The sequence below is a fragment of the Scyliorhinus torazame genome, chromosome 2 (genome assembly GCF_047496885.1).
Source record: "Scyliorhinus torazame isolate Kashiwa2021f chromosome 2, sScyTor2.1, whole genome shotgun sequence".
Lineage (NCBI taxonomy): Eukaryota > Metazoa > Chordata > Chondrichthyes > Carcharhiniformes > Scyliorhinidae > Scyliorhinus > Scyliorhinus torazame.
Window position 1 is genome coordinate 157,932,390 of NC_092708.1, and position 12,338 is coordinate 157,944,727.

General features: G+C 47.6%; 1 protein-coding gene across 1 annotated transcript in view; it reads right to left on the bottom strand.

Annotated features, from left to right (window-relative positions):
- dnah7 (dynein, axonemal, heavy chain 7) overlaps positions 1-12,338 on the bottom strand; it is a 570,689-nt gene that overhangs the window by 94,869 nt on the left and 463,482 nt on the right. Inside the window, exons 53-54 of the mRNA XM_072478629.1 lie at positions 9,965-10,057; positions 8,584-8,760 (exon numbers count right to left, since the gene is read on the bottom strand). Of these exons, the coding sequence (XP_072334730.1) occupies positions 8,584-8,760; positions 9,965-10,057 (270 nt within the window). The remainder of the gene's footprint in view (positions 1-8,583; positions 8,761-9,964; positions 10,058-12,338) is intronic.

Consider the following 12,338-nt stretch of genomic DNA (forward strand, 5'->3'; position numbering starts at 1 on the left):
GGGATTTGTCAAAAGGTTCTGGCAAGTACCTTTATCTGAAAGGGCGATGGAGATTTCAGCTTTTGTAACTCCAGATTGTATATACCAGTTCAAAGTTATGCCATTTGGCATGAAAAACGCCCCAGCAAAGTTTCAACGGTTAACTAATACAGTTGTTTCAGAATTACCCAATTGTGTGGTATACATCGACGATCTGGTAGTTTTCAGCCAGACATGGCAAGAACATTTAAAACATCTGAGGGAGTTATTCGATCGACTTCAGGAGGCGGGTTTAGTGATAAACCTAGCCAAAAGTGAATTTGGAAAAGCCCAAGTCACTTTCCTTGGCCATACAATCGGACAGGGTCGACTGGTCCCACGGAATGTGAAAACAAAAGTTATTGGGGAGTTTCCGATACCCTCGACACGATGGGAAATAAACCGATTTCTTGGTATGAGTGGATTTTACCAGAAATTTGTACCAAATTTTAGCAGTGTGGTCGCTCCACTGATGGACATGTTCAAGAAGCGTAACAAATTCCAGTGGACAGCGAAGTGGCAACAGGCATTTGACGGTCTGAAGGCTGTGTTAACCACTGCTCCTGTGTTAGTCATCCCAGATTATACCAAACCCTTCAAAGTGGCTGTTGATGTGAGCGATGTGGGCGTAGGTGCGGTGCTTCTACAAGACGACGACGAAGGGCTAGGGCGGCCTGTTGGTTATTTTTCAAAAAAATTGAATTCTCACCAGAAATAGTATTCGACGATTGAGAAGGAGACTTTGAGTTTGGTGCTGGCTTTGCAACAATTTCATATTTATGTGACCAGCAATCCATCTGACACCATTATATATATGGATCATAATCCTTTGGCGTTTTTGGAGCTATTCCAGAATAACAATGGAAGGCTGTTTCGCTGCAGTTTGTTGTTACAGCCATTTCATTTTAAAATAGTACATATGGCAGGATGGAGAAATGTGACAGTCGATGCTTTGTCACGAATGTGATCAATTGAGAAGGATTTTGGTTGGAGGAAGAAGAACAAAGAAAAATGGACAATATTATTATACCTGTTTGAGTGTGTTGTTTTCTTTAAATAAAAATGCATATTTACTGTGTGCATTTCTTAGTGGATAGTGCAAAAATGAAAAATGAAACCATCTTGAAGTTGATGGTTTATTTTTTTTTCTTGGGGGGAGGTGTCATGTGAGAGTACCTTTAAGACATGGATGTTTAAGCAATGTACCTTTCAGAAAACAGTGATGTCAGAGAGTGGGTGGAGCTGAGGTCAGGTCAGCCATTTTGCAGTTTAGTTTTGCAGTTTGGAGGAAAAGAGCTGGGTGTGTGTCTGTGTTTTGCAGTGAGCTGGATCTCTGCCATGAAAGACTATCTCTGGATCATTTGGATGATTTAAACTTATAATAGTGAAGCCTTTAACCTGATGTGATTTTGTTTAAAGGTGTTAAGTCTCTTGGAAGTTTGAAGGAACATTTTAAGGAATTATTTACTGTTGCAATATTTTCTGAGTTATCTTTGAAGTAAGGGGTGTTAAGAGATCCAATGCTTATTTAAGATGTTAAGTTGAATTCATGGAATAAACAGTGTTTTGTGTTTAAAAACCCACGTGTCCATAATTGTAATCCCACACCTAGGGAAAAAGCCGTGTGCTAGGAAATGCATCAAATCCATTAAAGGGAGAGGTTGGTTGAACTCCAGGATACATTTTGGGGTTCTGAAAACGCCTCGCCCATAACAGTTGCCAAATTCGGCATGAATTTACTGCAGTAATTCACTCGGCCAAAAAAGATCTGTGGCGAAATTCTGTGTTCCTGAGATTAAGTGTTGACACGGGGGCAGGATTTGTGGATAACAAATTACGACAACAAAACTGGCAGCGCACCTGGACCGATTCAGTGACTGTTAAGGGGCTAACACTGGCGCCATGAGGAAAACAATCTATTCCAATGAAAAACGGTGCCGAATTTGCCGTGTCCATGATTGATACTCAGGACAAACATCAGCCGCATATACACATTTCATTCCCAAACACACCATTCCAGCCAACACTATATCACTGGTTGCACTGGAGCACGCCCATCCTGCTGGTGGGTCGATTGGGGCCAGAGGGCACATAGGGGGGTGACCGTAGGGGACACACATACAACCTGTGACTCTAAGTTCACAGTGGGCAGTCGGCGGCGTGCGCAGCTGCATGGCTGCCTTGCAGGCAGTGGCAATGGTATTCCATATCCCCATATTTGTCCACCCCGACCCCACAGCCCATTACCTGGCCAACCCCTGCTACTCCCCCCCGCCCCCCCCCCACTCCCCCCCAGCCCTGGCAAAAGCCCCCTGGCCAGTGACACGACTGTCAGCACAGGATGGCGAAGTTGGACACTTTCCGTACCCCCTCTCTCTCCCTCAGCAGCCACTGCACCTGTTTCACGATTTTTAAAAGCACAAATGAACCTCGCCGTCAGAAATTCGCCCGGTGGAGGCGGAGGCCCTGGAGAATACCGGGTCAAGTCCGCTAATGATATGCCAAGGGTGTTTACTGTACACTCGGACTGGAATGCATTGACGTCGCTGTCGAGGCACTGTCGAGGCGTTGTCGAGGCGCTGTCGAGGCGATGTCGAGGCGCTGTCGAGGCACTGTCGAGGCGCTGTCGAGGAGCTGTCGAGGCGCTGTCGAGGCGCTGTCGAGGCGCTGTCGAGGTGCTGCGGAGGTGCTGTCGAGGCGCTGTCGAGGCGCTGTCGAGGCGCTGTCGAGGTGCTGCGGAGGCGCTGTCGAGGCGCTGCGGAGGTGCTGTCGAGGCGCTGTCGAGGCGTTGTCGATGCGTTGTCGAGGCGCTGTCGAGGCGCTGTCGAGGCGCTGTCGAGGTGCTGCGGAGGCGCTGTCGAGGTGCTGTCGAGGTGCTGCGGAGGCGCTGTCGAGGTGCTGTGGAGGCACTGTGGAGGCGCTGTGGAGGCGCTGTGGAGGCGCTGTCGAGGTGCTGCGGAGGCGCTGTCGAGGCGCTGTCGAGGCGCTGTCGAGGCGCTGTCGAGGCGCTGTCGAGGCACTGTGGAGGCGTTGTCGAGGCGCTGCGGAGGTGCTGTCGAGGTGCTGTGGAGGCGCTGCGGAGGCGTTGTCGAGGCGCTGCGGAGGTGCTGTCGAGGCGCTGTCGAGGCGTTGTCGAGGCGCTGTCGATGCGTTGTCGAGGCGCTGTCGAGGCGCTGTCGAGGCGCTGTCGAGGCACTGTCGAGGCGCTGCGGAGGTGCTGTCGAGGCGCTGTCGAGGCGCTGTCGAGGCGCTGTCGAGGCGCTGTCGAGGCACTGTCGAGGCGCTGCGGAGGTGCTGTCGAGGCGCTGTCGAGGCGCTGTCGAGGCGCTGTCGATGCGTTGTCGAGGCGTTGTCGAGGCGCTGTCGAGGCGCTGTCGAGGCGCTGTCGAGGCATTGTCGAGGCGCTGTCGAGGCGCTGTCGAGGCGCTGTCGAGGTGCTGTCGAGGCGCTGTCGAGGCGCTGTCGAGGCGGTGACGAGGCGGTGTCGAGGCGCTGTCGAGGCGCTGTCGAGGCGCTGTCGAGGCGCTGTCGAGGCGCTGTCGAGGCGGTGACGAGGCGGTGTCGAGGCGCTGTCGAGGCGCTGTCGAGGTGCTGTCGAAGCGCTGTCGAGGCGCTGTCGAGGCGTTGCCGAGGCGTTGTCGATGCGTTGTCGAGGCGCTGTCGAGGCGGTGTCGAGGCGCTGTCGAGGCGCTGTCGAGGCGCTGTCGATGCGTTGTCGAGGCGTTGTCGAGGTGCTGTCGAGGTGCTGTCGTGGCGCTGTCGAGGCGTTGTCGAGGCGCTGTCGAGGCGCTGTCGAGGCGTTGTCGAGGTGCTGTCGAGGCGCTGTCGAGGCGCTGTCGAGGCGCTGTCGATGCGCTGTCGAGGCGCTGCCGAGGCGCTGCCGAGGCGCTGTCGAGGCGCTGTCGAGGCGCTGTCGAGGCGCTGTCGAGGCGTTGTCGAGGCGCTGTCGAGGCGCTGTCGAGGCGCTGTCGAGGCGCTGTCGAGGCGCTGTCGAGGCGTTGTCGAGGCGATGTCGAGGCGCTGTCGAGGCGCTGTCGAGGCGCTGTCGAGGCGTTGTCGAGGTGCTGTCGAGGCGTTGTCGAGGCGTTGTCGAGGCGCTGTCGAGGCGCTGTCGATGCGCTGTCGAGACGCTGGCGAGGCGTTGTCGAGGCGTTGTCGAGGCGTTGTCGAGGCGCTGTCGAGGCGTTGTCGAGGCGCTGTCGAGGCGCTGTCGATGCGCTGTCGAGACGCTGTCGAGGCGCTGTCGAGGCGCTGTCGAGGCACTGTCGAGTCGCTGTCGAGGCGCTGTCGAGGCGCTGTCGAGGCGCTGTCGAGGCGCTGTCGAGGCAATGTAGAATTGGTGAAAACGATTTTGGCGTCAAAACTGATTCTCCTCCCAATCGCATTTCCCGGTTCCGGGGTCAGCCGATGGAGAACTCCATCCCTGAGCTCCGAGATATTCCAAGGATGTGATGCATTTCTTATTGTTTGAACCTTACTTTGGTAGGATGTAGCCTATCTTTGTCTACCCTGTGATCCGGATATTCCACAGAGATTCAAAACATTTCACATTTGTCGCCCGATCTCTCATGCTTTTCCAAACGCTGGAGCATATTTTTCAGCCTGTCATCATGGTTCTGCCTGTTTGGAGCTGAGACAAATGACATCCAAACAGCACACTACTCCCTTCCAAAATTTCAAAGGCTGAAGAAACTGAAAAAGACCCCAGTATGCACTAATAGTCAAAATGACATAGACCCAATTTGCTGATGTGTTTTTTAGCTCTAACTTTGAAAAAATCTGCGATCCTGACAACATCATGAATGGATCATCTACGTTTGGAAAGTATTGAATGGATTATATTCCAGTACGTGATTTCCTATTACCTTATAATCCCCACATATTCTTTTGCTATAATCTGACTTTGGTACTATCAATAAGGGAGTAGCCCAAATATACTATTCTACTTTAGAGATATTCTCAAGTCTCTTCAGTCTTTCTCTACTTTCTCTTTTTGAGGTATTGGGCGAGACCTACAATAAACTGGTCTTGCATTCCTCTGGTTCTGTACATCCTGGAATCAGTTTGCCTGATACACCAATACCTGAGGGCACTTGCGATCATGTCACCTTACATTGTGAATTTCACTTCCAAGCAAAAAACCTTATTCCAGTTCAACTTAAGTGTTGTTAACCAGTTTCTTCCTAACTAGACGGGTTTTTTGCACTTCACAGCAATGATGGGTAATTTTGCACATTGCTCCTTGTACATGAATGGAACTGACACACTTCCCATGATGGGGATTTTATCTCCTCTACAACTATGTAATTCTGTGCATGCTTTTTCCAGCTGATGCTGACTCAACTTTTGATTGTATAGCAATTCAGGAATCATGCTGACTGATACACACATGTCAATTTTAATGTTTACCTGTGCTCCATTCAACGTTACATGGACTATGATGTTCTGTGAATTTCTAATTTCCTTGTGTTTTGGATCGTATGGGTCACAACCAACCTTTCATCGACCTGCTGCTATTCGACAACCATATGCAGTGACTGCTGTTTCCTCCAGCAAGCATTTTCTCCATTTTCTTTTGATATGCCTTGGCAAGATAAGACTTTATCTTGCAGCTGGAGCACTCTGTCTTCACAAATGGACATCTGTGCTAGATGATAGTCTACGCACCAGTAACATGTCTTTTTAGTCCTTTGCGACTGTTAATTGTTATCGTTTGAAAATGCATTAACTTTTTAAACTGTACACAAATCTGTCCTGCAATGCTCTCTCTTCAGATTCTCCAGATGTACAATGAATAGACAACTTCTTCAAAGCCATGGTAAAGTTTCCAATGTCCTTAGTAGATAACTGATCCCTGGTTCTAAACCAATAGCTCCAATGGCTTGGGACTGCTCAAGCTTACACAACATGTTCGACAGTGGCTTAGGGTCTTTTGGCTTAGCAGAGGTGAGCAAATTCATGAGGGTTTCATACAATGCTGGACCTGTTTCAAACAGAAATATCACCCTTTTCCTTTCACCCACTGCCTGATTAGCAGCTAGATTATTAGGAACATTGAGGATATCATTAGCAGTAAAATATACCTCTCGCCACTCCAGCAAAGCACAGAAAGACTCTTGGTCGTGGTTATACTCTCTCCTAGGTGGTACAGCCATCTTTGAAGATCAGTTCACCACATATACAAACAGACTTTTCACTAAAGCTGGATTTTTAAAGATATTTCTCAACAAATATAAAACTCACAGCTCCTCTAATGGTTTGCTGGTAGCTTCTCCAACCAGATTTGTTCAGCTGGGAACATCCACAATCCCACCTCATTGCCAGACTGTGACAACTTTGCAGGATAGAATAGAGACTGTGTACAGCACATACTGTTCAAAACCCTCCAGCCCTATGCAACCGCCTCCGACCCGACCCCCTCTACCAAACTTCTCCCCCAGTCCAACTTAGTGTGACCCGCCCCCACTCCCCCCGCATTCGCAAACTGCCCCCCCGCCCCCCAGATTGACCCCATCCTCCCAGGCTGACCCAGCTCCAGTCTAATCCCCTTCTCATGGACTGACCCCCCTCTCTGGTCAACTTCCTCCACCCCCTAGTCTCCGGTTCGACCCTCACACACACTTTGTGGGTCCGATCCCCCCTCCAATCCAATCCACCCTCTGTTTCGACACCCAGCCTCCTCCGGTCTCCCCCATCTTACTCTGACCCTCCCCGATCTTCCCCCAGTTGCCTAAAAAGGAAAAGTGACTTATCTCTCTGCACCCCAGTTACTTCACTACAATGCGGCCAGGGCTCTCTTCGCTGCTCCTGTCTCACTCAGCCCGAGGAAGGAGAATTGGACAAGACATGGGCTTCGGAATCCCAGCAAAGGTAAATCCAGCAATCGTGGCAATCTGATGGAGATTTACCACTCTAAGGAAGGTATGGGCTTATATTTCCCCAGTGGGTGGGCACCCGGTGGGCACCCACCCCACCATCATCCCGCCCCTCAAACTTACCACCACAATATGGAGAGCCGAGGCGCTAAGATCAGCAGCTAGCTCAACATTCTTTTTTTTAAAAATATTTTTAATCTCCTCCTTTTCACATTTTCTGCCAAATTTACACCCACTAACAATAAACAATAAGCAGTAACGAATATAATGTCAATCCCCATATCAATAACAATAATCCCATCGTCCCACCAAACCCCCAAACAACTGCCCGCATGTCAACAGAAACAAATAGGAATCAGGAATCACCCATAGTCACCATTAACACATGCAGTCCCCCTCCCCACAGCCCTCCCAACCACCCCCCCCCCCAACTAAGGTTCAATGTTATCCAATTCTTGAAAGTGCATAATGAATAACGCCCATGAATTGTAGAACCCCCCCATCTTTCCCCTCAGTTCAAACTTAACCTTCTCAAGAGTCAAGAATTCCAACCGGTACCCCCACCCTCGAGGGCACAGGGTGGAGAGGTTGCTCCCCAACCCATCAGGATTCGCCTTCGGGCGAGCAACGAGGCGAAGACTACAACATCTGCCTCAGCCTGGAACCCTGGCTGAAACATTCTTAAATGAATAATCAAGGGTAAAATAAGCTTGCCATCAAGCCAATTGACCCTGATAATATGCTGTCCACGCCATAAAATGTTCAGTGTGGGCAGCAGGGTAGCAGTGGGAAGCCCGATTTTTAAAAATTGAAATGTTGAAAGGGGGTGATCGCTCTTTGGAGGCTGCCCTATACCAAACGTGGGGTAACACCCTCCTCAGGTCAAACCCCCACTTTCCTTCCTATCCGCTCCCTCCGTTAAAGTCCCCCCGCCCCCACCTCCCCTCCCCCCCACCCCCACCACCACCACCACCACCCCCACCCCCACCGCCCTGGCCCTCTCCTGAACCTACCGAAACCCTCCCAGCTCAAGACCCCAGACTTAAAGCTCTAGGAATCCTTGAACCTTGAACTTCTTTTCCGTCTGCCATTCTTCCGGGTGCTGCAAGGACTGATGGATCTGCCAGCCAATAAGATTGGCCAGCAGCTCCAGAGGGTGGGCCTTCTGCCCCAATAAGGAGCAAAAATACCACTTGTTCCTCATCAGTCTGTCCTGCAGCACTTTATGCCTTCAGGACAGTTTGGCATGGAGCGTGCTGGCTCCATTCTTTCCATGGGAATGTGCCATCCGGCCCTGCCCCTCCCCTGTATTATTCAGCCTACAGTTTCAGCAGAGGACATTGAGTAGCAATCAGAAGCTGGAACGCTCTGCAAATGTTTTTACTTCCACCCTACACAAGAGCATTAAAAATAAATAATGCATCCCTATCCCCATCCCAGATCATCCAGTACTTTCTGGCTCAATTACTTAAGCTGAGCTTTCAGGAACAAAGCAACACACATACTAAAAATATACTTACATTTAATACATTCATACTTTTAAAAATTAGCTCTACATTATTTTATTGTTTTGCTATTATTTTAGGCAATTAGCTTTGGACAACTTTATCATATTGTAAAAATTACAAATTTAAATCAGTAGTTCTAATTGATATTTAATCAGCAAAATAATTGGTACATTTGGACATACCTGATCTTCAGCAAACTTGAGAAGAGCAGCCATTGGGTCAGCACCAGGTGACAGAATAAATATAAGAGGGGCAATGCAATGACTGTCAGTAAAAGCACTGCCCAAATCAAATGGAGGAGGCTCAATGAACTGTCGGCCAAGCTTCACAGTCACATATTCCTGAGTCATTGGAATAAACTGAAGAAGAAGAGTTGACATTTTAACATATGAACTGATTGTTTCTTAGAAAATGTTATTGATCAATCGCAGAGTAAATCATGCTCCATTATGCTTAGACAGGAGTGCCAGCTTTAATAACCGATCTAGAATTTTGTTTCGTGCCAAATTTGTAATAACAATATATATATTCACAATTGGAGTACTCGGAAACAATGAACAAACTTACACTTGTATATAGAATCCCGACAATGAAGAAGAAGGCCATTCGGCCCGTTAAGTCTGCACCGACCCTCCGAAAGAGCTCTCTGCCTAGGTCCGTCTTATCCCCGTAACCCCAACTAACCTTTGAACACTAAGGGGTCATTTAGAATGGCCAATCCACTTAACCTGCACATATTTGGACTGTGGAGCACCCAAAAGAAACCCACACAGACACGGGAAGAATGAGCAAACATCACACATTCACCCAAGGCCGAATCCCTGGCACCATAAAGCAGCAGTACTAACCATTTTGCCACTGTGCCACCCATAATATTAAATTTTAATGGAAGCACTTTTACCAAATGGGAGTCATAGTATCTGCCATCTCTATTTGTGAGATCTCATGTTTCAAAGCCAGAATATATGAATTAGGAGATGAGTGTTGGGAAGGGCGGGGTGGGGAGTGGGGGGTCGGAGGGGATGGAGAGCGGAGAATGGTGGTAGTGGGGTGGGGAGGTGCATTCCCAAAATGCTTCACATTAAATATGCGGTTTGGTGCTCTTAAAACCTTGGAGATACAACTTGGGCCATTGGATTTCTCCAGGCTGTTTTTGGGGGGACTATTTGCACATCAAGCCTCCACACGTCCCCTTGGACAACCTCACCATATAGACAAAATGAACTTATGCCAGAAGTGTCTTCTCAAAAACATCCCACAATCAGTAAAATTGATACATAAGTATTGATACATTTTAATCAACAAAATAAGGTCAAAGATCCAATTTTTTAAAATGTGAAATGATTTTGTTTTTTGTCGAAAACATTTGCTCATATCTCTTGTTTATTGCATTTAAATTATATTCTTGAGTGACTTTAACTCTCATTATTTAATCTTTTCTAGGTCATTTCACATCTAATAGCTTCTGTTGATAAATTGTAGATATTGTCCCCACAGGTTTGGGACAACTTTTTAATTAGCTTTTAAACCATGCAGTTAAGTGGTACAGATTGACATTTAAACCTTGTCGGGCCTCAGGCAGCGAATTACAAGCATCCTCTGGAACCTTCTGAACTTTTCCTCCCACCGATCAGGAAATAGCGCATGATATGGCTCCTGAAAAACAGCATGGAAATTTGAAAAATCAGTAAAAGATACACACACAACACATCTAACTATGGAAAAAAGGTAATACTGCTCATACTTTGTATTAAGAACTGCAAAAGTTCAGATTTTCCCCCACATTATATTTATAACCATTGAAATAAACATCTTATAAAAAAAAAAAATTTAGAGTACCCAATTCATTTTTTTCAATTAGTGGGCAATTTTAGCATGGTCAATCCGCCTAGCCTGCACATTTTAGTTTTTTGGGTTGTGGGGGCGAAACCCACGCAAACACGGAGAGAATGTGCAAACTCCACACGGACAGTGACCCAGAGCCGGGATCGAACCTGGGACCTCGGCGCCGTAAGGCAGCAGTGCTATCCACTGCGACACCATGCTGCCCAACATCTTTGATGCCCCTATCTTAGTAAAGACTCTATTTTCTCCCATCTCAGACGTTCTTCGATGCAGCCTTTCTCCTCAGACACTGCTCCTTCTTAATCAAACCTGGTGTTACATCACCAACTCTACTGTCCTTGCAAATTACAGTCTCTAACTTCAAATAACAAACAAAGAACAAAGAAATGTACAGCACAAGAACAGGCCCTTCGGCCCTCCAAGCCCGTGCCGACCATGCTGCCCGACTAAACTACAATCTTCTACACTTCCTGGGTCCGTATCCCTCTATTCCCATCCTATTCATGTATTTGTCAAAATGCCCCTTAAATGTCACTATCGTTCCTGCTTCCACCACCTCCTCCAGTAGCGAGTTCCAGGCACCCACTACCCTCTGTGTAAAAAACCTGCCTCGTACATCTACTCTAAACCTTGCCCCTTGCACCTTAAACCTATGCCCCCTAGTAATTGACCCCTCTACCCTGGGGAAAAGCCTCTGACTATCCACTCTGTCTATGCCCCTCATAATTCTGTAGACCTCTATCAGGTCGCCCCTCAACCTCCGTCGTTCCAGTGAGAACAAACCGAGTTTATTCAACCGCTCCTCATAGCTAATGCCCTCCATACCAGGCAACATTCTGGTAAATCTCTTCTGCACCCTCTCTAAAGCCTCCACATCCTTCTGGTAGTGTGGCGACCAGTATTGAACACTATACTCCAAGTGTGGCCTAACTAAGGTTCTATACAGCTGCAACATGACTTGCCAATTCTTATACTCAGCCTGTACCTCTTTAAAGTCCATTCCTATTGCTCCCACCATTCCTGTTTTAGATTAATCCAAACAAATAATTGTCTCGTGTGAATTTAGTGCATTAAACTGCCTTGATGTCTCTTGAAGCTCACAGTTGATTATATTATTCATCCCCAATACCTCTCATCCACTGTCCAGCTCTGTGAGACAGCCCTCATTTGTTTCATTGAAATCTTTTCATAGCAAAGTATTTCCGGCAATGATTTCCTCCGATTATTCCATCTCCACCTGAAGTGACCTTGTTATAACCCACACAGGTCTTATGGGATAGGGATGATTAACTACCTTGTGGATCTTGCAGAATATGAGCTTCCCCGATAAGGGAGTGGGGGACTTTTAACAATGTTCGCTTTGCATAAATAGAGTCAGCCAGTAAGGCATCGACTAGAGAAGGCACAGTAGGGAACTATTGGAGCTGTATAAAATAGTAATTGTAAAATAAAGTACGTTTTTGTTTTCGATCAACTCGGTGTGGACTCTTCCTGCCCTTTACAAAAGATCTCCTTTACACTCTGCATGCATCAGTGAGGAACCTGTTCCGCCATTCAATCAGATCATGGCTGGTCTTCCTGGTCTCAAAGCTGCTTTGCTACCTGTTCCGCATATTGCTTTAACCCATTTTTAAAATCAGTAATATATACACCTCCCTCTTGAAACCATTTAATGATTCGGACTCCACTGCATTATGGGGCAGAGTTCCACAAATTCACCACCCTCTGCGAGAAGTAGTTCCTCATCTGTTTTAAATCTACCATCTCTCAACTATATCTGTGATCTCTTGTTCTAGATTACCCCACAAGGGGAACATTTGGTCCACATTTACTTTATCAATCCCTTTTAGTATTTTATATACCTCGATCAGATCCCCTCTCATCCTTCTAAACTCGAGTGAGCATAAGCCCAAACTGTTTAATCTCTCCTCATACATCAACCCCTTCATCCCCAGAATCAATCTGGTAAACCTCCTCTGAACTGATTCCAATGCCACCACATCCTTCCTCAAATAAGGAGACCAAAACTGGACTCCAGATGTGGTCTCGCCAACACCTTATACAATTGCAACAATACTTCTCTACTTTTATA